At 34.7% G+C, this 25,533-nt stretch overlaps 1 protein-coding gene across 1 annotated transcript; it reads left to right on the top strand.

Annotated features, from left to right (window-relative positions):
• Window positions 1-1,905: 1,905 nt before the first annotated feature.
• On the top strand, window positions 1,906-23,685 carry LOC148202569 (DNA-directed RNA polymerase V subunit 1-like). The gene is given in 21 exon segments (XM_088109657.1): window positions 1,906-2,055; window positions 3,185-3,500; window positions 3,992-4,118; window positions 4,198-4,313; window positions 6,245-6,298; window positions 6,751-6,918; window positions 7,471-7,629; window positions 7,979-9,859; window positions 9,962-10,137; window positions 10,738-10,813; window positions 17,212-17,336; window positions 18,025-18,164; window positions 18,925-19,199; window positions 19,847-20,020; window positions 20,108-20,248; window positions 20,363-20,370; window positions 20,565-21,412; window positions 21,415-22,202; window positions 22,204-22,316; window positions 22,690-22,804; window positions 23,104-23,685. Coding segments are annotated over 20 exon segments (5,853 nt in total). The 5' UTR covers window positions 1,906-2,055; window positions 3,185-3,419; the 3' UTR covers window positions 23,392-23,685.
• Window positions 23,686-25,533: the final 1,848 nt, after the last annotated feature.

Here is a 25,533-nt window from a genome sequence, read left to right as displayed (position 1 = left end):
TGGACTATCAATGGAAGAGTTTGAGCTTTCACTCCATCCTCGCATAACAATACGATCCACTCCACATTTGAAAGAGTTAAGATTAGTCTTGTAACACAACTTTTTTGGTTCTTAGCAATAGACTCATTTAAATTCTTTTGAATTTTGGGGTAACATGCTCCCTCACACTAATGTGATTTATTCTTAAAAGTTTATACTTATTCGTTGTATAAAGTCAAAACATCTTTGCTCAATACTTAGTGGAAGAAATTTAAATAAAATTCATTATACAAGGAAGGAAGGAATAGAGTTCACATTACATTCAAATGATTGACAACTTACATAATGTAGGAAATGTAGGAGCTAATTACAAACCAGCTAAAACTAACTCTCATATTGTAGTCCAGTCGTTATGTAATAATCCTCATAAGTGAAACATGCCTGAAAAGAAGCCTTCTCTCGGCCAATGTTCGTTTGAGACAATTTTAGGGGTGAACGTGTTATCATTTCCAATATATAAATTTTAAAGTTCTGTGAAACAAGTGTTAAAGCTTTATTTATATATATATATATATATATATATATATATATATATATATAAACTTAAAAATATTATTAACTTTTTGCTCATTGAAATATCTTTTAATATAATATATATTTAAATATTTTTTAATATAATATACATTTATTAACCAAAAAAATCATAGTCATCAAATCCTCGAGCTTTATTTGTAAAGTCTCTATTCTTGACCATAATTGCCAGTATAAATAGTGTATCCATGCACCATTTTTAGTTGATAAATATAAGATGACATGCAATAAAAATAATTAATAAATTATATTATCTAAATTAAATTTCTATATATTTTTAAATATTATTATTTAATTATAATTATATAAATTTTAAAAATAATTAAATTCTTATAAATTTTTTGAATGTTTTAATTATTTTTTCAAAGTTGTACATATTATCTTTTATGTGGAGACATGATTTTATTTAATTGGGTTTGATATAATAAATATGAATAAAATTTAATTCTTATTTATTATTATTTTTTAATTTAAATTATTGTTACATTTTTTACAAGATTTATTTCATATCGTAATGAATTATGAATTTATAATTATAATATATATATATATATATATATATATATATATATATATATATATATATATATACACGTATTTTAAACTATATAAAAGATTAAAAAATAACGTAACAAATATTAAATATTGAAAATAGTATAGTAATTAACTGTTTCTATAATTTAAAATAAATAACAAGAAATAAAAGATAAAAATAAAAAATATAAAAATTAATATCCAAAGAAAATTAAGTTAAAATAATTATAAAATAGACTATTTTAAAATATTTTATTAAAAATTCTTATATTAATCAATTTTACTTGTAAACTAATCCATTAAACTTCTAATTAACTTATTCTTATAAATGGTGGTGTCACTTTTATAACATACCTTATTTGTAAAATTCTACCCTAAACCCATTTGTTTGGTTAAAAAACAGAGTCACTAACCACTTTAATAAACTTTGGTGAATTTCCGTTAACCACGGTTAGTTTCATTTATGAACGAAATGACTGAGATGTGGATGTGATGGTCCGCATGCAAATTTTGTGTGTCTGTTCACTTTAACCAACAGGGACGAAATTCCTATAATACCACAAATATACATTCAACTGAAAATAGAAGAAATAAGTCAAGATGGGTAAATATGTCATTTTATGTCAACACCTCGAAACTCAGCTTCCAACACTTTCTGTCTCTCCAGTGGAAAAAAAAACACTCTCTAGGTGCATTTGCGCACAACTTAAATTAAATGCAATTATTAATTGAAAAAACAATTAAATTTAATAAATATAAAATAAAATAAATTAAACTAAGAAGTATTTCTTGAAAGAGAAAAATTAAAACTAGTGTCATGCCTTATTTCATTTCACAGTCTCACTTTCACTCTCTCTGATTTCATTTCTTAGTTTTCTCTTTTCCTTCCTTCTTTATTCTTTCTCCTTTGAAACCCTCTCTTCCTGGAGATCGGTTTTTCACAGCGACGAGGTACTTCGATTTCGTGTTTCTGTTGGTCTGCATTTTCGTTTCATGCAATGCATTTCGTTCTCTTTGATGTTCTCGCGTTCGATTGTGTTATTTGCTTTTGTTCTTTAGTTTAGAGGTGCCTTTGCATATTCTAGGGTTTAAGGTTTTGGGTTTAGCTGTGTCAGACGCTCGAATTGAACTGAGTTTGTTTCGTGTATGAGTTAAAAAGCTGGTTGAAGAAGAATGATCATGATTATGTATTGTTTTAATTTTTGCTTTTATTTTTGTGCTTGTTTGTGATGTGATTGTGGTTGGATTTTAATTTACATACTCTGTTTCTTATAAGGTCGTCATTTTCAGGGAGATTTTTTGCTCTGTTAGTTCTTCTCTCTTTGTGTTTTATTTATTTATTGGTTTTTTTTCTTTTGAAATTTGAATCTGTCATGAACCACTTTTTTTTTTGTTAAATTTTGTAGTCTACCTTACATGTTGAAATGGAAGCTAATTAGACTTTCTTTTTTGGTGAAAAAAGTTTTGTATTAGTGGATAAGAATGAATTGGTGGCCGGTGAGAGCTTTTTTAACCCGTTCAAGGAGTTGTGTTAGATATTTTAATATTTTAAGATGGATGATTTTGGTTGGGTTAGATGATTTTATGCTTGCATGAATTAAGAGGAATTCTTAGCTAACTGTGTTCTTTGGTGAAGTGGAAGCGGATTTAAATGTATGTAGAGCTATTTAATGATATCACACTGATAAATAAGTACTTTTGTAGGGATACTAATTATAATTACTGCTGTAGTTGGGGTTGTAATTTTAACTTATATCTTATTAGTATTTAACACTTCCTAGTATAGGTTATAGACAGGCAATGGTGTTTAGATGCACAATTCAGTGTGATCTATCTGTTTTTTACATGTGCTTTGTCGGGAATTGGTTGAGGATTGGCTTTGACGTAATTAACATGGGAGTACTCTTAAGGCCATAGAAGAATGGAAACATCATATCTTTGATAGGTTGATCGACAAGTTGTTATTTCAAATATCTAATTTTTCTAAGAAAATTGTGATATCTTGTAATCCCTTAGGACATTCATGGTGGTCAGTTGTTATTGACATGCCTGATGTTTTCATTCTGTGCGGTCTCCACAGACCTGTTTTATGACCTAGATTCAGGAGAGCGGTTGTAAAGGGAACACATGCTATAGTAAAGGGAACACAAGCTATATTGAAGTTATGTTGGGTTATCTTTCTGATACTTTTCTATTTCGTTGATTGTTTTAATTACTCTTCCTCTGTAATTCTGTTAAAGATTTCTATGGTTTACAAGTAATGACTGTAACTTTGAGGTTTCTATCATCAGGCACTGTAATTGACTGCAAAAGTAATGGAAGATAATCCTCCCTCAAGTCTTTTAGATGGGGTGGTTATTGGAGTCAAATTTGGTATGGCTACACGCAAGGAAATTGTAAGCTCAAAACACATTCAATTTTTCAGTTGAGGTCTTTGTGGCCTTCAGTTAGCATCTCTTTATTAATTAATTCATACGAGATAATCTTGTATTAAGTGTGGACAATGTTGTTACTGTCAATGGCAATGTCGAGGATGAATGATGGCTAGCTTGGGATTTAGGAAATTCTTGCTAGATTTCCTTAGTGTTCTATGATGGGTTCCCTTAAGGTCCTTATTTGAAAAATTATTTTTGTTATTGACATTTCCTGAAATTTATTCATGTATTTACAGATATATGGCCTGCTTTTATTTATGGATTAAAATATTTGACGTTAGCTTACATACACATGCTTTTTCAAAAGTTCTGATCTTTATCACTGTTATAAATAAAAAGTTCTTTTTGGAAAATTGAATCAATTTTTTTTACTATAAAAGGGTTATGGCCTATTCAGTATTTGATTAGTTTTGATCTCTTTGGTGGTAAATGGTTTGCTTTTGCCTTGGTAGTGTACAGCATCGATCAGTGACTCTTCAATTAGTCATGCTAGTCAGCTGTCAAATCCCTTCCTTGGTCTACCCCTTGAATTTGGCAGATGTGAATCTTGTGGTACTTCTGAAGCAGGAAAATGTGAAGGTTTGCTCTTTTTCCGTACTGCCTTTTTAAATGGTAAAAAGATGAAATTTAAGTTAAGAAATTCGATGTTACTTTTCAGGCCACTTTGGATATATTGAGCTACCAACTCCAATATATCATCCTAGTCATATTAGTGAGTTGAAACGGATGCTGAGCCTTGTCTGTTTAAACTGCTTGAAAATGAGGAAAAGCAAGGTATTGTTGACAAAGAGGATAAGAGTGGCATTCTTCATCTTTTTGTATGTCTATCTAGCTTGTATGAATTAGCCAGTAATAAAGGGTGTAGTAGTGGTTTTAATGATATGATTTGCTTTTAATCTTTTTTACCTATATGTAAATATCTATAAACAGGCCATTTGTCTTTGAGAGTTTATTTTATTTTATTTTTATTTTCCATCTTTCTTTATGAGTTGAGAAAAATAAAAATAGAGGAGATATATTTTAGAGAGCTTTTACTAGACTCTGTGGGGACAAATGAGACGATAGGTGATGCCATGAGTGGCAAGGAAGGATTTAAAAGATCTAAACTCACCACTCCTGTCAGTTTGAATAATTTTTATTTTAGTATCAAACTAAAGTTCAACATGAGATTTAATGTTTTGAAAAATAGAGTAGGCTTCAGATTTTAATTTGAGAGGGTAAAGCCATGTAAACCCAAGAAAAAGCTTTGACAAAGAAGATATAGTACAGGTGCCCAACAGTAGATGGGACATGGGATGGTCCTCATAGGTCACTAAAAGTTAATTGAAGTGGTTGTGTGTAAACAATAGTTAGTGGAAGAAGGTAAACGATGAGACTTGCCAACACAACAAGATGAACAAAAGTCCAAATTTTTATTATGAAAAGGAACATTGTGTTGAGTCATTACAAGTTTTAATACATGTCATTAGGATAGCCTAATCTAGAATGCCATAACGTGAGAGACTTTGAGGGAGATGGAGCAGTTGCGAAAGACACAACAACAGGAGTGTTGGTGGACAAAGTGGTAGAAAGACGGGATGATAGAGGAGCAGAACAATTGTGAATTTGAAGATTGGGGAAGGAATATAAGCCATTAGCACCAACAACACCTTGGAGAAGGATTTCATGGTTGTCCAATGATTTGACAGTACAATAGTGAGGAAAAATTCAAAATAAACATCACTATCAAGAGCAAATTGACGAATACTAAGGAGATTATTGGTGATAGATGGAACAAGGAATAAATGATGATGAAGAGAAGTGGAACCAGATGCAAGGACATTCAAACCTTCACCATTGCCAACATAAATTTGATTAGGACCACCAAAATGTTGAAACTATTGAATATTTTGGGAGGCTCCAAAATCAGGGATCTAGGAAGTGGTGTTCTCACAAGTGGAGGAAAAAGCAAGCATGGCATTAGGAAGAGTGGAGGTAGACCGAGGAGGGGCAGGATAGTAGCTGCTTAAGACAAAGGAGTGGTGGATGGGGGAAGAAGGTGTAAAGGTTGATTGGTGGCTGGATCATAGAGGATTCTTGTGGTTGAAAAGAGGGATCAATATGAAATGGCAGATGTTAGTGGTGTGACCATATTTGAGGTAAATTTGGCATTGGAAATTAGCAAAGTGACCACCACGGCTATGGCCATGACCACGAAAGTGTCGAGCACCACCACAAACATAGAAGGAGGTAGAACTGTTGCTGTAAGGGGAGGGACAAGCTTGAAAACTAGAATAATTGGATGTAGCAGAAATTGATGAGTTATTGAGGGAAGGAATAAATAGGGATTTCTGGTGTATTTGAGTGTGGAGAACTTTGCTCTGGGCAGTGGGATAATTGTATCCTTCTGATTTCTTGTTTAATAATATTAAATAATCAAATATATTCCATTCGATTATTCATTTACTCTGCATTTTTAAATTGTATCAGTTTCCCAGAAAGGTAAACATTTAAATTAGTTAAATATTTTGTTGTTTTTTTTTTCTTGTTATTGATCTTTTATTTTGAAGATAAGTGCTCCTGAATGAGATTTGTTAATTTTCATGTCTTCATGTTTTTTGTAATCTATCCACCACTCATTTTATTTGCTAGATTTAATACAAGGATACAAACTTTGTCTATTGCCATTTTTGTGTGCTTGATCTAACTGGTTCACAATCTTTCAGCCTTCAGCATCAGGCAGTGGCTTTGTGCAGAGATTAGTATCTCCTTGTTGTGAGGTTAGTATGAACAAATCATGCAATATGATTTCTTAATAGGTATATGGATTTACAACCCTGAAATATTTTCTTGTATTGTTTCCTACTGATTCTTCCATATACGTGTTTACATATATATTTTTCTAATATTAATGTTTGTATAGATTTTTTTGTTATTGCTAGAATTTTATGATCTTTGTTATGAACTCATGATACCTGTGGAACCCTGGCATGTTTTGCTAACTGTATGTTCTCATCTAAAGGACATTTAAGGAGACTGGAGTTTTCTTTTTCTTTTTTGATTTCTGATGTGCATTGTTTTGTCTTTCCTTTTCTCCACTTTTTTCCATGGTTTACATATGTGTGCATTATAAATGTGGTTTTACTATTGAAATATGCTATCTTTGTAAAATTTCATTTTGAAGGTTCATGGTATTTATTCTTAACCTGGTATTTATTCTTAACCTTTACAGGTTAATGCTGCTGAAGTTTCTATAAGGGATGTTAAAACAAGTGATGGGGCTTGTTATCTAGCACTCAAGGTATCCAAATCCAAGATGCATCCTGATTTTTGGGGTTTTTTAGAAAAATATGGCTATCGCTATGAGGGTGATCATACTCGAGCCTTACTTCCTTGTGAGGTGGGTTTCTACTTTTGTTACTATACTGTTCAAATAGCTTCTTCTTTTACTTGTTTGCAGATATGCTGACACTTGTCAATTTATGATTTTTTATGTGCCGATTTAATTTACTTCCTACATTGTATTAGGCCTACATATGTTTTCTTTCTTATTCTTTTGGTACATGATGATTTTTCTTTAAATTATCATGCCACAGTATAGAAATAGACATCCTTCAAAGTGAGAAATTGTAGGATTTAGCATTATCCTTTGCCCTAAACATCATATTTTGATATTGAAGGATTTTCGTATTGAATGATTTGTAATTTGTTATATTTACATCTTCAAAACTGTATTTTCTTCTTTACACGACAAAAATGGGCATTGGCATATTTTGGAGGTTTGAGTTCGACTCCTGAAATGTTTTTGATTTGCTTTTACAATGATCTGTAATTGAGGGTTCCAGGCTAATTGTTGTGTGTTATTTTTTAAATATTTTAATTCATTATGTCTTTCTATTGAAATTGGCTATTTGCCTTTTGGCTAATATTTTGATTTTAAAATATCTTTCAGGTAATGGAAATTATTAAGAGAATCCCATTAGAAACCAAAAGAAAGCTTGCTGGAAAAGGGTATTTTCCTCAAGATGGATATCTTTTGAAGTATCTTCCAGTGCCACCTAATTGCTTGTCAGTACCAGAAGTTTCAGATGGCGTTAGTGTCATGGCTTCGGTGAGAAAATGAAACATACTATTGTCAGTAAATGTCGCCCTAGTAATGTTTTTTAGTATGCTCAATTCTATTTTCTGTAATAGTTAATTTTGTTATCCTAATTTGCCAGAGGAGATAAACTGCCTTAGGTTTTTAAACCAGACTTGATAATTGCTCTAATCTAAAATTCTGAACTATGATTACATGTATGAATATGAAAAATCCATTCAGAGTTCATTATGAATTAGGTTGCCTATATCTTTTGGATCTTGCTTTGATTTTCTAACCTGGGTATTCATATCTTTGTTTGTCAGCTCGATTTTTTCTTCATTAAAGTGCATGTGTCACTGATGCCTTTGTTGCTTTGTAGGATCCTTCCATTACAATTCTCAGAAAATTGCTCAGGAAGGTTGAAATCATCAAAAGTTCTAGATCTGGAGAACCAAATTTTGAGTCTCATCACGTGGAAGCAAATGATTTGCAGTCAGTTGTTGATCAGTATTTTCAAATTAGGGGCACTTCTAAGGCAGCACGTGCTATTGAAACACGTTTTGGGGTTAATAAAGAGCTTAATGAATCATCAACGAAAGCATGGCTAGAGAAAATGCGGACTTTATTTATAAGAAAAGGTTCAGGTTTTTCCTCCCGGAATGTGATAACTGGAGATTGTTATAGAAGGATAAATGAAGTAGGGATTCCGGTTGAAGTTGCCCAACGAGTAACATTTGAGGAGAGAGTTAACATCCATAACATAGGTTATTTGCAGAAATTAGTTGATGAAAATCTGTGCCTTACTTACAAGGAGGGTATGTCAACTTTTTCACTCAGGGATGGCTCAAAGGGTCACATACATTTGAAGCCTGGTCAGATAGTACAGCGGAGGATTATGGATGGGGATATCGTCTTCATTAACAGGCCACCTACAACACACAAACACTCTTTACAGGCACTTTTTGTTTACATCCATGATGACCACACTGTGAAAATAAATCCTTTAATTTGTGGACCACTTGGGGCTGATTTTGATGGTGATTGTGTCCATCTGTTTTATCCACAGTCACTAGCTGCCAAAGCAGAAGTTGTGGAGTTATTTTCTGTCGAGAATCAACTGCTCAGCTCTCACAGTGGCAATTTGAATTTACAGTTAACCACAGATTCGTTGTTGTCACTGAAGATGTTGGTCAAGAGATGTTTTTTTGATAGAGTGGCAGCTAATCAATTGGCTATGTTTCTTGTACCTTTGCCTCAAGCTGGTTTGATGAAGGCCAATTCTGGTAATTCTTATTGGACTTCCATCCAAATGTTACAGTGTGCTCTCCCTTTGTGTTTTGATTGCTCTGGGGGACGGTATTTGATTAGGCAGAGTGAAATCTTAGAATTCGATTTTAATAGGGATGTTTTGCCTGCAACAGTAAATGAAATAGCAGCCTCAATTTTCTTTAGCAAGGGTCCAAAGGAGGCACTAAAGTTCTTTGATGTGTTGCAGCCTTTTTTGATGGAAAGTATATTTGCTGATGGGTTTAGTGTTAGCCTGCAAGATTTTTCCATATCCAGGGCAATTAAAAGAATTATAAGCAGAAGCATAGGAAAACTTTCTTCTCTCTTGTATCAGCTGAGGTCTGTTTACAACGAGCTGGTGGCGCAACAATTGGAGAAGCTTATTCGTGATATTGAACTTCCTGTTATTAATTTTGCTCTAAAGTCAACCAAACTAGGAGATTTAATTGATTCAAAGAGTAAATCTGCAATTGATAAGGTTGTTCAGCAGATTGGTTTCTTAGGGCAGCAACTTTTTGATAGGGGAAAATTCTATTCAAAAGGATTGGTGGAAGATGTAACATCTCATTTTCACGTGAAGTGTTGTTATGATGGGGATGGTTATCCCTCTGCTGAGTATGGGTTGCTCAAAGGGTCTTTTTTCAATGGTTTGGATCCATATGAAGAGATGGTGCATTCAATTTCAACAAGGGAAATAATGGTGCGTTCTTCAAGGGGATTATCTGAACCAGGAACACTCTTCAAGAATTTGATGGCCATTCTTCGGGATGTTGTTATCTGTTATGATGGAACTGTTAGAAATATTTGCAGTAATTCCATTATCCAGTTTGAATATGGATTAGAGAAAACTGAGCACCTATTCCCTGCTGGTGAGCCTGTAGGCGTCTTAGCAGCAACTGCTATGTCAAATCCTGCTTACAAAGCTGTCCTTGATGCTAGTCCCAGTAGCAATTCCTCATGGGAGTTGATGAAGGTGAACATTTCCTCGTAGTGAATGAAGATAATCTGTGTTTAAGTTTTAATATCTCAATAAATGATATTCCCTGAAATTTTTATTGATGCATTTTTTCTTCAGGAAATACTACAATGCAAGGTCAATTTTAAGAATGAACCTGTTGATCGGCGTGTTATTTTGTACCTGAACGACTGTGATTGTGGAGGGAGTTATTGTCGTGAAAATGCGGCATATAAAGTTAAAGATCAATTGAGAAAAGTCAATCTTAAGGATGCATCAGTGGAGTTTATTATTGAGTAAGTTTCTCTTATAATATTGTACCTTTTAATTTTAGTCTGCACATGCTTTAGTTAAAAAGAATTTCAAGTATACGGTTTATATTTATCTACTGTTCATCATTTGAGGGAGTTTTAATATTTTATAGGCTTAAATATGTTCTTAGTCGTTGCAAAATGAGTGAGTTTTCACTTTGTTCCCCGAAAGTTTTTCTTTTCTCTGATTTTGGTCTCTATGGGATTGAAAATCAATGCTTTTCGATCCCCTAGTATTTTATGACACTAGTTAACTGTTGAACAAAAGGCAAGTGACCACCTGAGTGATGCAGAATAGTATTGTGATACAATGTGAGCATTTGACATCTAAAAGAACTCTTAATATCCATAAAACAAGTTATTTATCAATCTTAAAATGAATATTATGGACTAATAATAGTGATTTTAAATTTTTGAGGGATGAACATCATAGAAAAGTATTTTACAGGAACTAAAACCTAAATTCAAACATTTTATAAGGACTAAACATTTCTTACAATTTTACAGAGATTAAAAACTTATTTAAGCCTATTTTATATTATTGAGAAAATGAGTTTAGTTTGGGGTCCTGTTACTTGTATGCAGATACCAAGAACAGCGGATGCGAAAGGGAAATTCTGAAACCGATGCTGGACTTGTTGGTCATATTTATCTGGACGAGGTTGTTCTATTTCCTTTTCATTCAATTCGCTTATAGTTAAACATTGCTACATATGCTGAAAATTTTCCCTTTAATATATGAAACTTACTAGAATATAGGAAAATGTCTAATAAAATCATGATCATATCTTAGAGGAGTGTCTTAGAACTCTCCAGAGTGTCCAATTATACATGTATTGTATCTTATAAATTATAATACTTTTGTTAGTCCCAGTTAGATATATCGCGTTTTATGTTAATTAGGAAAACATGTCTCTATGTTAATTATGTTATTTTTTACATATTCATTTGTATTTGCACTTAACCCTCATTCTCTTAGTTGAATATAGTGAAAACTATATATGAGATTAATCTCCTTGTATTGAATATACACATAGGATCCTTTATTTATAATAGAAGTGTTGAAATGTAATATGTTTTTAGATATAGGCTCTGTAGGAGCCTACTATTTACTGTTTATTGTTGATTACTGTTTTTCATTATTGTATAAGTATGTGTTTAGTGTGAAGATAATAATAAGAAAGAGAGTTTCTTTCTCTAAATTCTCCAAGATGGTATCAAGAGCCAAGCACCGGGGGCTCTCTTCTGTAGACGCCATCAACCACCAGCCGCCGTCGCTGCCGTTGTCGTCGCCGCTGCCGGTACCTCATTTTCTCAGGAAAATTTAGGGGTTTTGTGCGCCTCCGTGAGCGCGACCCAACCCTGGTGGTCGCCGTCCCTGCATCGCCCTCACACGCCGTCACGCGCCGCCGCAGCCCGCCAGATCTCGCGCGCGTACTGTTCACGCGCCGCCCTACGCTGGTCGGAATTTCACCGCGCATCTAGGGTTCCGCTCGCCTCACTCTCCTGAGCCTATATCTGACCTTACTTTACTGTTTCAGGGGGTGTAATTGATACCTAGGGTCAATGATGTACAGGAACATTAGTATTCAACATTAAGGAACGTGCAGTTTCAATGAGATGTCTATTCTTCCTCTCTTAATAATAAAATTCCTCACTCTGTCATTTTTCCCAACGACACTTTATACCATGTTTCCCCACGTGTATTTGGGTGTATGTGTTTTGTTCATAATGTTTCTCCAGGTCTTGATAAGCTCTCAGCAAAAGCTATCAAGTGTGTTTTCTTAGGATACTCTCGTCTTCAGAAAGGGTATAGATGTTATTCTCCCTCCACAAAGAGATATTATATGTCAGCTGATGTCACATTCTTTGAGGATACACCTTTTTTTTCTTCCTCCATGGAGGATCGTTCCTCTGTTCAACAAATGTTTCCTTTACCAACATGTGATCCTCTAATTATTCCTGATTCTGTACCTCAAAATCAAAATCCAAATAACATTGTTCCTCCACCTCTTATCACATATCAGCGTCAAACCCAATCTCGAACTCCTAACACTGACGATCCTCGAGACTCAGATCCTTCTGCATCAGATCCTCAGACCATGGATCCTTCATCATCTTCACCTTCTACTGATTCAGATGATAACTGGCCCATTGCCCTCCGGAAAGGTATTCGTTCTACTCGCAATCCATATCCTATTTATAATTTTGTGAGTTATCATAACTTGTCTCCTACATATTTCTCCTTTGTTTCCTCATTATCATCGACTAAGGTTCCTAATAATATTCATGAGGCACTTGTTCATTCTGGATGGCGACAAGCCATGGTTGATGAGATGAAGGCACTTGAACACAATGGCACTTGGGATCTTGTCCCTCTTCCTCCTGATAAGAAGCCTGTTGGTTGTAGATGGATTTATACTGTTAAAGTTGGTCCTACTGGTAAAATTGATCGCCTTAAAGCTCGACTGGTAGCTAAGGGCTATACTCAAGTTTATGGCCAAGACTATTGTGATACTTTTTCTCCTGTGGCTAAAACCAGTACCGTTCGTATTTTGCTTGCTATGGCTGCCATTCGTCATTGGCCTCTTTATCAGTTAGACATTAAAAATGCCTTCCTTCATGGTGATCTGAAAGAGGAGATATACATGGAGCAACCTCCTGGATTTGTTGCTCAGGGGGAGTTTGGATTAGTTTGTAAGTTGCGTCGTTCCCTTTATGGCTTAAAGCAATCACCTCGAGCTTGGTTTGGTAAATTTAGTCAGGTGGTGCAAAAATTTGGATTGAAACGTTGTGAGGCGGATCATTCAGTGTTTTATGGTCACTATTCTCCTGACAAATGTGTTTATCTCATGGTGTATGTTGATGATATTGTTATTACAGGGAATGACATCACTAGAATTAATCAGTTAAAGAATCATCTGTTCAATCACTTTCAAACTAAAGATCTGGGTCGTCTAAAATATTTTCTTGGTATTGAAGTGGCACAGTCAAAAGAAGGTGTCATCATTTCACAAAGGAAATATGCTCTTGACATTTTAGAGGAAACAGGTCTGACAAATTGCAAGCCCATTGACAATCCCATGGACCCAAATCAAAAGTTAATGACAGATCAGGGTGAACCTTTCTCAGACCCAGAGAGATATAGAAGACTAGTTGGAAAACTCATTTATCTTACCATAACAAGACCTGATCTTTCTTATCCAGTTGGAGTTGTGAGTCAATTTATGCAAAATCCACATGTTGATCATTGGAATGCAGTACTTCGCATTCTCAGATACATAAAAGGAAGTCCAGGACAGGGACTATTGTATGAGAACAAGGGAAACACTCGGATCGAAGGATATTGTGATGCAGATTGGGCTGGTAGTCCAATTGATCGAAGATCTACTACAGGATATTGTGTTTTACTTGGTGGGAACCTTGTATCTTGGAAAAGTAAGAAACAAAACGTTGTTGCTCGATCTAGTGCTGAAGCTGAATACCGATCTATGGCTCTGAGTACATGTGAATTTGTGTGGATTAAACAACTTCTTCAAGAATTGAAGTTTTGTGAAAATAAGAAATGAAACTGTACTGTGACAATCAAGCAGCTCTACACATTTCCTCCAATCCTGTGTTTCATGAGAGGACGAAACAAATAGAAATTGACTGTCATTTTATTAGAGAGAAGTTGTTGTCAAAGGAACTGGTTACTGAATTTGTCAATTCTAATGAACAACTCGGAGACATGTTGACCAAATCTCTAAGGGGGCCTAGAATTCAATTCATATGTTCCAAGCTTGGGGCATATGACTTATATGCTCCAGCTTGAGAGGGAGTGTTGAAATGTAATATGTTTTTAGATATAGGCTCTGTAGGAGCCTACTATTTACTGTTTATTTTCGATTATTGTTTTTCATTATTGTATAAGTATGTGTTTAGTGTGAAGATAATAATAATAAGAAAGAGAGTTTCTTTCTCTAAATTCTCCAAGAAGAAGAAATATGGACTAAGTCTAAAATACAAATAAGAAATAAGAACAAACTAACTAAAGATAAAAGATAAATATAAAATAAAGATAATATATCTAACACTCCCCCTCAAGCTGGAGCATACAAATTGTATGTCCAAGCTTGGAACAAATAAACTCAAATCGAGGACTCCTTAATGACTTGGTCAACACATCTGCAGGTTGATCGTTTGACCCAACAAACTCAGTATATATTTCTTTTGTCAACAACTTTTCATGAACAAAATGACAATCAATTTCTATATGTTTAGTCTTCTCGTGAAACATTGGATTTGATGCAATGTGGAGAGCAGCTTGATTATTGCAATACATCTTCATAGTATGGATGTCACAGAAGTTAAGCTCTTGAAGGAATTGTTTCACCCGTATAAGTTCACATGTGAGTGACGCCATCACCCTATACTCGACTTTTGCTGTTGATTGGGCTACTACATTCTGATTCTTACTTTTCCATGAAATAATGTTTCCTCCACGAAAAACACAATATCCTGTAGTAGGCCGTTTATCGATAGGCGAACCTGCCCAATCTGCATCACAATACCCAAAGAGCTGAATGCTTCCTTTATCTTCATATACGATCCTTGCCCGGGAGCCTTTTTGATATACCTTAGAATGCGAATGAGAGCATTCCAATGGTCAACATATGGAGCCTGCATGAACTGGCTAACCATTCCAACTGCAAAGGATAGATCTGGCCTTGTAATAGTGAGATAAATTAGTTTTCCAACCAACCTCCTATACCTTTCTGGATCGAAGAATAATTCATCTTCTTTTGTCTTTAATTTCTGGTTTGGGTCCATGGGAATGTCTGCCGGTCTGCAATCAGTCATGCTTGTTTCTATATCAAGAGCATACTTCCTTTGGGAGATTTCAACTCCATCTTTTGATTGCACTACTTCAATGCCTAAGAAGTATTTGAGTCTTCCAAGATCCTTGGTTTGAAAATGTCTACACAAGTACTGTTTTAGTTGAGATATTCCAACGTCATCATTTCCTGTAATGACAATATCATCAACATATACTATTAAGTAAACAGATTTCCCAAGAGAAGAATGACAATAAAAAATCGAACTGCTTCACTACGTTTTAGCCCAAATTTTTGAACAATGGAGCTAAACTATTCAAACCAAGCACGTGGTGATTGCTTGAGGCAATATAGTTGGCATAGATGCTTTGAGCTTTCTTCCAAAAGGAGTGACATGTTTTGAAAGCCCTTGGAGATATAAGAAGTTTGGGTTCCACTGATTGCCATAACAGGGCACACAATTGGAAATGTGCTTGTTTCCACTGATCAACTTTTTTAGCAGGCATATGGCTTCTATCTCGCTCAAGGTGGTCATAATGCCCTTGGCCAAGGAACCACATTTCAACAGCAGCAGACCAGGATAGATAATTTTTTCCATCTAACTTCTCGGAGGTAATTGATGGATTTCCAGAGAAGGACAGAGTACTGCCAGACGCCATCTCTGAAGAAGACAAATCACACCAGCAAGGGTTTAGATAGACGTAATTGTGACGGCGGCCGGTGGTGAACGGCGACCGATAGTGGACGGCTGATGGCGGACAGTGGCGGACAACGACACCGGTGAGACAGAAACCAGAGCGGGTCTGATACTAAGTTGAATATAGTGAAAACTATATGAGATTAATCTCCTTTGTGTTGAACATACATATAGGGTTCTTTATATATAATAGAAGAAATATTGGCTAAGCCCAAAATACAAATAAGAAATAATAACAAACTAATTAAAGATAAAAGATAAATATAAAATAAAGATAATATATCTAATACTCTTAATTATATAAATACATTACCTTATGAGTATTTTCTAAACAAGGGGGATTAGCCCTGTACCTAGTTTTTCTCTATATTCAACATAGTATTTAGAACTTAGGGCTTTTTGCCAATTTTTTATTTTGCCTTTGCCACTGCAATCACTGTCGTTGTTGCTACGGTCATCGTCGTTGGAGTGTCAGTGCAAATCGGTGACCACATGGTTTTTATCGTCTCGGTCAGGCGATCACCATGTTGTTAACAACGCCTTCATCAGAACTTCCACGTGCCTCACATGCCTCTCCAAGTCATGGATATGCTACCTTTTTCGCTTGGCTTCTCTTTTGGTGTTTTATGGTTTTTCTCTCTCTTCCTCCATGGCGTCTTTCACTGCCTCTTCCACTTCCGACATCTATTCTGACACCACTGTCTCTGGCTGATCAATCTTTACTAACTATATCAATGTGCACTTGCCCATTGATAAGGTAGATGAGACTAATTATGCAACTTGGGCGTCAGACATTAAACTTTGGCTTGAGAAGTCCTACATTGACTAGAGATAAGACCAATTCACAATATATCAGTGGGTTACAAGCCGGTTTTGTAGGGTTGAGTTATGCTTGAAGTCTACTTTTTAACATGATACCAGAGTCATGAGTTAGAGTCAATCTTTGTGAAATTTGATGTTTGGTTAAGTCTATTGTTTCACCCGCTATTGGACCACCTATGAATGTCTAGTTCCACGCATGCGTTGTATATGCCTCGACATAAGGTAGGTGTGTTGGAAATCCAACATTGACTAGAGATAAAGTCAATTCACAATATATAAGTGGGTATAAACCTCATCTTACAAGTCGGTTTTGTAGGGATAAGTTAGGCTTAAAGTTTCCTTCTTAACCGTTACAAATTATCTCTTAGAACTATGTACTTACTTTCTATCCGAATATGTCATGATTTATTCCTTGGTCAGGATTGTGATTAGTATATTAAATGCAAGGCTTGTGCTTTAGGGTTTATGAACACATCATCATTGCACTGTAATAAATCACATCATGTCAGGTCTACATCAATTTCATTCTATTTCTTGTGTGTTCTTGACTCTCCATTCTCTCCCTCTACCATCCTGTAATTTTAACAAAACCTAATAAATAAACGTGATTGAACATTTTTTTCATTCCTCTGGAGTTTTAACCACACACGAGAATACTATGTAATGTTGAGTTAATCATATCTTGGTAATTATAATTACTACTAATGATATCGTTTTGAACAGATGATGTTAGAAGAGCTGAAGATCAGCATGGCGAACATTTTTCAGAAATGCTCGGATAGACTAAAATCCTTTAGTCGGAGAAAGAAAGCTAATGAATTTCTGAATAAGACCGAATTGTCGTTTAGGTTTATCCTATTTCTTTTCGTTTGCATTTGATATTCCACCATCCAATTTTAAATATTTATCCTTTCTTAAAGTAATCTATTGCTTGCAATATGAGTAGTAGCGAAGAGGTGCCCTTTTATTTTCTTTCAAAAGAACAAAATTACATTTTTTTTGTAAAACTAGTGCTTTGTACTTTTTTAATATATTATTGTCATTTTAGTAAAATATAATTCTTTCCTAATAGTTTAGTACCAAGGTTCACGGGGGGAAATAAATATGTAGGATTTAATTTAAAGTGGGCAGTTATGGATTGGCAGGGCTTTTGAATTCCCTGAGCTTGTATCAATCAACGTTTTTTTAACAGTTTAGGAGTACTACTTCCAAGAGAAGGACCAGTCAATAAATTTCTACCTTGATGGTGTCTCACACATGTATCTTCTTTTCTTATAGATTTTTTATTTTTTACTAAGGTACATTTCAGAATGTTGAAATTTCCCTAAATTTGAACATCCATTCAATAGTGTTATATTTTTCTCAAACATTTCTACAAGGTTGGTGATCTAATCTAAAAGAAGAAGGGAAAAAAAGAAGATAAAAGCTTTTGCATGTCACTTCCTTTTTACATCATTCTAATCAAATGCTTTCTTTTATGACTGTTGTTTATTTGTTAATTTATATCGCTTTCTGATCTGTGTTCCATCTTGGCAGTGAGTCTTGCTCGGCTTCACATTCTGCTGCCCCGTGTTTAACATTCATTTGGGTTGATGATCGTAATAATGAATTTGATCGAATTGTAAAGATCCTATCGGAAGAAATCTGCCCTGTGCTGTTAGATACAATAATCCAAGGTATTTTCCTTGCAATCATTCTTTGGGGAGAGGAAGTACTATATTTTCTTTGATCATTAAATCTATGTCTGTGGTTTTGGAGGGAGGGTGGAAAAGAGAAAAAGGATACCAGGAACTAGAATAAAATGTGCCACAGTTCACTAATTGAATTGTCCGGTAGTCTTATTCTAATTATTTGGTAAATTAATGATACAATACTAAATCCTGTACAATACAAATCCACAATTTCATGAAGACTTCAATATTTAATACATTAATATTGTTGTTACAAGTAGGAAGCCTGAAACAGAATATCAAACATCAAAATTTTATACCGATTGGCCCATTTCAAATAAATGACTTGTGTACTGGATAATCTCCCTGAATCATGAAAACATAGTGTTCTTGGAAGATAGCTCTTGTAAGTTCTTAACCATTTTCTTCATGCACTAGAATTACCACTAGCTAGTTACTCTCATATCCCCATTGGCATTCTTAAAAAGCACAAATTACTTGCTAGAGGACCTCTCCTGCATTCAAATTCATTGGCCGTATCTATCCTTTCCACATGCTAATGTTTTGCAATCTAAAGACTTGCTTATTCCTCTCAGATGTGATCTTCTGTCAACTGTTTATTTCTTGTTTAAATTTGTTGGCCGTCAGTTTTTATATGTGGTCTGTCATATGTTTTGTTGAATTCTTAATTTTGAATGCATACATCGCTTGGATCACATATTTCTGTCTGAGTAATGTTTCTGATTTTCCTCTTACTAATAAGCAGGAGACCCACGCATTAGCTCTGCTAGTATAATTTGGGTTAGTCCGGATACAAACACATGGGTTCGAAACCCTTATAAATCTTCTAATGGTGAACTGGCACTGGATATTATTCTTGAGAAGGATGTAGTCAAGCAGAGTGGTGATGCTTGGAGGATTGTACTTGATTCCTGCCTTCCTGTTCTTCATTTGATTGATACCAGGCGTTCAATCCCATACGCTATTAAGCAGATTCAAGAATTGTTGGGGATATCTTGCACTTTTGATCAAGCGATTCAGGTGAGTTGTATTGAATTATGTTTAGTTAGTTGCTCTTTTGGTTGTCTTTCGGATATTTCCTCACTTAATTACTCCAAGTATTTTTATGGGCGGAGTTGTTGGGTGATTCCCAATGTTTCTAATTGCTTAGACTTTTGCAGTGTTCCCTTTGCCTCTATCTCTATGGTGTCCTAATCTTGAGAGGTATTTTCTTTGGTCAGATCAGGCGGAACACGGAGAATAGATATTTTTAGTTTGAGAATTTGGTGCCTAGAAATTTTGCTTTAGCACTGAACTCCTATCTATAGAAACTAAATGCCTATATCCAGGAAAATGAAAATTATTAATGATAAATATATTGCATCAAATGGACTGCAGCTCAGACTAAACACGCAATGCCCAAAACATAAAACACACAACAAAACTGAATTGTATTTCTATCTTATTTGATTCTAATATTAGGAAAACAATCAGTTGAAAATCAAACTACATTGCTAGATTTTGTGGTGATATGCAATTTTTGCCTTTCTCGTCTATATCGGAGTCTGATTTTTATATCATTGGGGTGTTTTGTTGTGAATATGAAAGATTTGATCATTATACAATGTTTAGTAACCCCCATTAGTAAATCTTTTGTACCCATCTTATCCTTCTGTACCTACTTGCAGCGTGTTGCGGCATCTGTGAAAATGGTGGCAAAAGGTGTTCTTAGAGAGCATCTAATTTTGTTAGCTAGTAGTATGACATGTGGTGGGAACCTGGTTGGCTTTAACACAGGGGGATATAAAGCCCTCTGTCGACAACTAAATATTCAAGTACCATTCACAGATGCAACACTCTTTGTAAGTTGCTACCTTGTTAATTGTTGTATCGTGAGGTGTATTGGGTTATTATTATTATTCTTACTTTGTGAATGTTACACTATGCAGACACCTAAAAAATGTTTTGAGCGAGCTGCTGCGAAATGTCATACTGACTCTCTGTCAAGCGTAGTTGCATCCTGTTCCTGGGGTAAACATGTGGCAGTTGGTACAGGATCAAAATTTGATGTTGTTTGGGATGCAAATAAGGTATTTTATCATACTCAGGTTTAATACTTATGAGTGTACAACTCCTTTTAGCAGTTAGTTAGTTAGTTACAATCATCATTATGTATTGTGTTCTCTTAGAGTTGTTTGTTACAGCTGTCACTGTTAGGTTGTAATAATTGATCCCATAAAGTTAGATGAGTTTCTGTAGTCTATGTGTAGTTGCTGTATATAGAAACTTGTAACTTGTACAAATCTCAGAATTAGAAGTGCAAGTTTCTTTTCTCTTGAGTTTGTTTTTAATAATTGGAGTTCTGGATAAGCATTATTTGAATGTTGACATTTTTTTTTTCTTCAGATTAAAAATTAAAGGAATGGATGTTTACAGTTTTCTTCACATGGTTGGAGGTCATACTGATGGGGAAGAAGAAACTGATGCTTGTTTGGGTGAAGATATTGATGATTTGCTGGAAGAAGAAAATTTGGATTTGGAAATGTCCTCACCACATAACTCTGGTTTTAAGGCTGTCTTCGAAGACAATCCTGAAGTACTCAATGATTCAACATCCAATGGTTGGGATGTAAATTTAGATCAGAATGAATCAAAATCAAATGGTTGGGGTGCAAACATAACAGGTCAGGCAAACACAAATTCTAATGAATGGTCTGGCTGGGGAAACAATAATTCTGAAATACCAGCCGGTGGAACCGAAAATATGCAAGGCTCTTGGGGCTCTGGTAGGAGGAAAGATGTAACCCAAGAAGACAATTTTGCATCAGGTGCTTGGGGTGCAAACAAAACAAATCATACAGAAACAAAATCTAATGACTGGGGAAGGAATAATAAGTCTGAAACACTTGCTAGTGGATCTGAAAAAGATTCTTGGGGCTCAAGTAAATTGAAAGATGATGTACCAAAAAACAATATTGGTTCTAGTGCTTGGGATGCAGGAAGCACAGGTCAGGCAAAAGCAAAATCTAATGAATGGTCTGGATGGGGAAATAATCAGTCTGAAATAACAGCTGGTGGATCAGAAAATGTGCGAGATTCCTGGGGCTCTGACAAGGGGAAAGATGATGTTACCCAAGTAGACAACTCCGCATATGGTTCTTGGGGTGGAAACAGAAGAGATCAGACAAAAGCAAAATCTAATGAATGGTCAGGCTGGGGAAGGAATCAATCAGAAATGCAACCTGGAGGATTTAAAATGTAAGAGAAGATTCTTGGGGCTCAGGTAAATTGAAAGATGATACCCAAAATGACAATTCTGAGTCTGGTGCCTGGGGTGCAAGCAGCAAAGGCCAGATAGAATCAAAATCTAATGAATGGTCAGGCTGGGGGAAGAATAAGTCTGAAAAAGCTGGTGAATTTGAAAATGTGCAGGATTCTTGGGGCTCTGGTAAGAGGAAAGATGTTACCCAAGTAGACAACTCTGTGTCTGGTTCTTGGGGTGGAAGCAGAGGAGATCAAACTAACACAAAATCTAATGAATTGTCTGGCTGGGGAAGGAATAAATCGGTAATACCAGCTAGCGGAACTGAAAATGCACAAGATTCTTGGGGCTCAAGTATATTGAAAGATGATGTTACCCAAAACGATAATTCCACCTCTGGTTCTTGGGGTGCAAACAAAACAGGTTCGTCAAAAACTGAAGTAGATGAGTGGGCTAGAAATAAAGTTGAGGCAATAGATGGTGGGTCAGAAAAGCCCCAAGAAGATTCTTGGAACTCAGGTAATTGGAAAGCTGACTCAAAAGTTGGCAATAACTCTTGGGGACAAGCCAAATCCTCTGGAAGTCAATCATGGGATTCCCAAAATCAGTCAAATCAAAATTCAACTTCACGGGGATGGGAATCACATATTGCTTCAGCTAATTCAGATAGTGAGAAAGGTTTTCAGTGGGGTAAGCAAGGTAGAGAATCTTTCAAGAAAAATCGCTTTGAAGGTTCACAAGGTCGGGGTCCAAATGGTGGCGACTGGAAAAATAGGAATCGCCCCACCTAGACCACCTGGACAGAGATTGGACTTATATTCATCTGAGGAGCAGGATGTGCTGAAGGAGATCGAACCTATTATGCAGTCTATCAGACGAATCATGCAACAACAGGGGTAAGTTACTTGTGACAGTAAATACTAACTCCCCCATTATAATGACTTGGCAAGCTAGAAAAAATCATGATATTATTTGCCTTTCCTGTAATAATACAAGCCGTACACTGAATTGCAAGTTGCAATTTGAACCTTTGCATCTGCTCTACTGTCTTTACTGTCCATAGCAATTTCTCTGGTAGTTATTTTTGGTTTGAATACCATTACAAATATAGCTATTATTACTTTAAATTGTTGCTCCTTATTAAGCTTGTGTTAGCTGTACTCTCTACCCTAGCCTCGAGTGGTTTCCTGATGTATTCCCTCTGTTATGAGTATTGTATCATAAGCTGAAGCATTTTGATCATATTTTTTTAATAAATTCCTATTGAAGGTACAACGATGGGGACCCGCTGGCTGCTGAAGATCAACAATTTATACTTGAGAATGTCTTTGAGCACCATCCAGATAAAGAAACCAAAATGGGTGCTGGAATTGATTATGTCATGGTATCACCTAACTCTGTTTACATTGAATCTTTCATTCACATTTATAAATAATATTGTGATCAATATCAATTTAGATAAATGAGTTTCTTTCCAAAACTTCCTGGGTCCTGGTACTGAAAGATGGTATTTTGGTATTTCTATTTCCTTGCGTATGTGTCAGTTTGCATACATGCAATATGCAATACGTGATCTATGTATTCCATCGTTGGATTATGGGTTGCGAGGGAAGTTGAAACTTCAAATTATCGTATACCTATATCTTTTCCTGTGCCTAATGTTGGGAGTATTATTTGCAACAGGTTAACAGACACAGCAGTTTTCAGGATAGCAGATGCTTTTTCGTGGTTTTGAAAGATGGTCGAAGAGAAGATTTTTCCTACCGTAAATGCTTGGATAACCGGATAAGAAAGAAGTATCCAGCTGACCTTGCCGAAGCATTCGTCAATAAATATTTTCGAGTTTTCCGTAATAGGGGGGACCAAACTGCAAACCCAAGGGGGGACCAGACTAGAATGCCAGTGCAGGACGAAGCTTCTACACCGGCTGACCAGACCTCAACACCCGGCCCTGTGGAAACGAATGAGTAGATTACAGACTTTTTGTTCATAAATTGTACAGAAGCGGCGTAGTTAAGGCCACTGAATAGTTTTTGCATAGATGGCCAATTTTCCTATCGGAAATTTATCCTCTTTTCGGTGACAGGTGACAGTTGGATGGTAATTTTTGTAACCTGGGAATCATGCATCTTTGTGCACATGTTAATATTCTTACTGATTACAGCACATGGTGTAATGATTTTTGAACCTTTAACCATTGACTGGACCATCGATTTCAAAATGACATGCTTCTTATTAGAGTTTCATCATTCAGATTCTAGCTGATATTCTTTTTTTTTAAGTTTCTTACCATTCCAGTTATTTGGTATCTATTTTTAGAGAAATTACTTTTTCACTGCCCATTCTTGTTAACTGCATTGTCATATTTTCTTGTAAATTTAATTTTCTAAATATTCGTTTGTATAACTATACAGTCTCATTTTTCCAAAGTATTTTTATGTCATTTCCGGTTGCTTTAAATGACGACTTTTGGAATTATAACTGAGATAATTGCAGGCAACAATAATGCATTCTGATATCCCTTATTAAGTGAAATTGATACGAGTCAAATTTGAGGCAACGATGATTTTGTTTAGAACATAACAGCAATGCTCTCTCGATTCAACTTTTGTTCACTCGTTCTAAAATGATGATGCCTCACCAAAGGGTTAAGAATAATGCTCTGATTCAATAAGTTCATTTCCAGTTATTTTTCACAGGTTTCATCCCTAGTATGTTGGAAAGACTATTAAATATTAAATGCGATCATCCTACCAATGATTCGTGTCTTATTTCAGTATGTTTTGAAGACCAGCTCCTATTGGACTTTATTCTTTTAACACGATCCAATAAATTATACCCCACTCATATAACATCAAAATCATAATTAAAGAAATTTGCACCGCTAGCTACTTTTCATATAACTTAATTTTTTTTTCAATTTAAAAAAAAAAAAAGAGATTTTGGAAGAAAAAATATTTGTAAAAAGTAGTAGTTCTGAACATAAATAATACAGTGTTATCCATGTAAATAAATGAACAATTTGCTATTCAAAGAAGAAAAAAAAGGTGAAAAAATCCATAATGAAATGAACGGATAAGATGGTCTTATAAAACACTTTTGAAAACTAATAATGTTTTACGATGTTAGATCGCTATCTATCCAAAACCATGTATGTTATGGTCAACCTGCAATAATAATGGTGCCTCCACTATCACTTGTGGGATCCATACCCACTTCTTTCCTTATTTCCCACGTGCCATTACTTAACAATTGATTTTTAAATTCCTGAATTCTACACCTATTACTTCTACTTTTATTTTTAAAAATTTAATGCTTATATTCTAACAATATAACTCAATTTTATCTTTCATATATTATGGTTTGCCATGACATAAAATCTGAGCATAAGTTCACCAAAAAATATACACATACGTATTTTCTCATTTTTGTCATTATAAGTTCACCAAAAAATGTATGCACCACTCATAATTATTTACGAGTCACTTAAAAGAAAGGAAAATGCATTCAAAAGATGATCAATTTTGTATCTTGTTATCATATAAATATTTGAAACTATAGAAAACTTAAATAACTTTCATTTAAGCTCATAAAATCAACTTCTTATTAAGTCACGAATTTAAAGACTCAAGTGAGAGTAATAACCTACGTTACACCGTTATATATTGTATTTATATTGTTAGTGCTATTCTTCTTAACAAACATAAAAAAGTTTCACTTTTAGACATATCAATTTTAGGATAGAACTTAAATACTGTTTTTAAGAATATTAATTTTGCCCTATTTTTGCTTAATGTGAATTATTATTATACGATTCATCAAAATGAAATTTTATTGGAAAGTCACATTATTATGCAAGTAGGATTAGTTTCTGAGAATGAGGAAAACCATGAAAAAAAAAACAACAACTACTAAAAAAGACTTAAGTTTGGTTCTTCAAAATAATAATTGATATCACCAATACAACACGACTAAAAATTTATATAATTCTAAAGATATAAATACACACACAAATATGCTTATATGATACCCTTTAAATTTTCTATAAAGTATATTCATTAATTACCACATATCTTATCATTATAATAATTAATAACTACTTCAAAATAATTA

The sequence above is a fragment of the Vigna umbellata genome, chromosome 3 (assembly GCF_029865625.1).
Source record: "Vigna umbellata cultivar VRB3 chromosome 3, Vumbellata_1.0, whole genome shotgun sequence".
Taxonomy (NCBI): domain Eukaryota; kingdom Viridiplantae; phylum Streptophyta; class Magnoliopsida; order Fabales; family Fabaceae; genus Vigna; species Vigna umbellata.
This window is presented reverse-complemented; position numbering and strand designations above follow the sequence as displayed.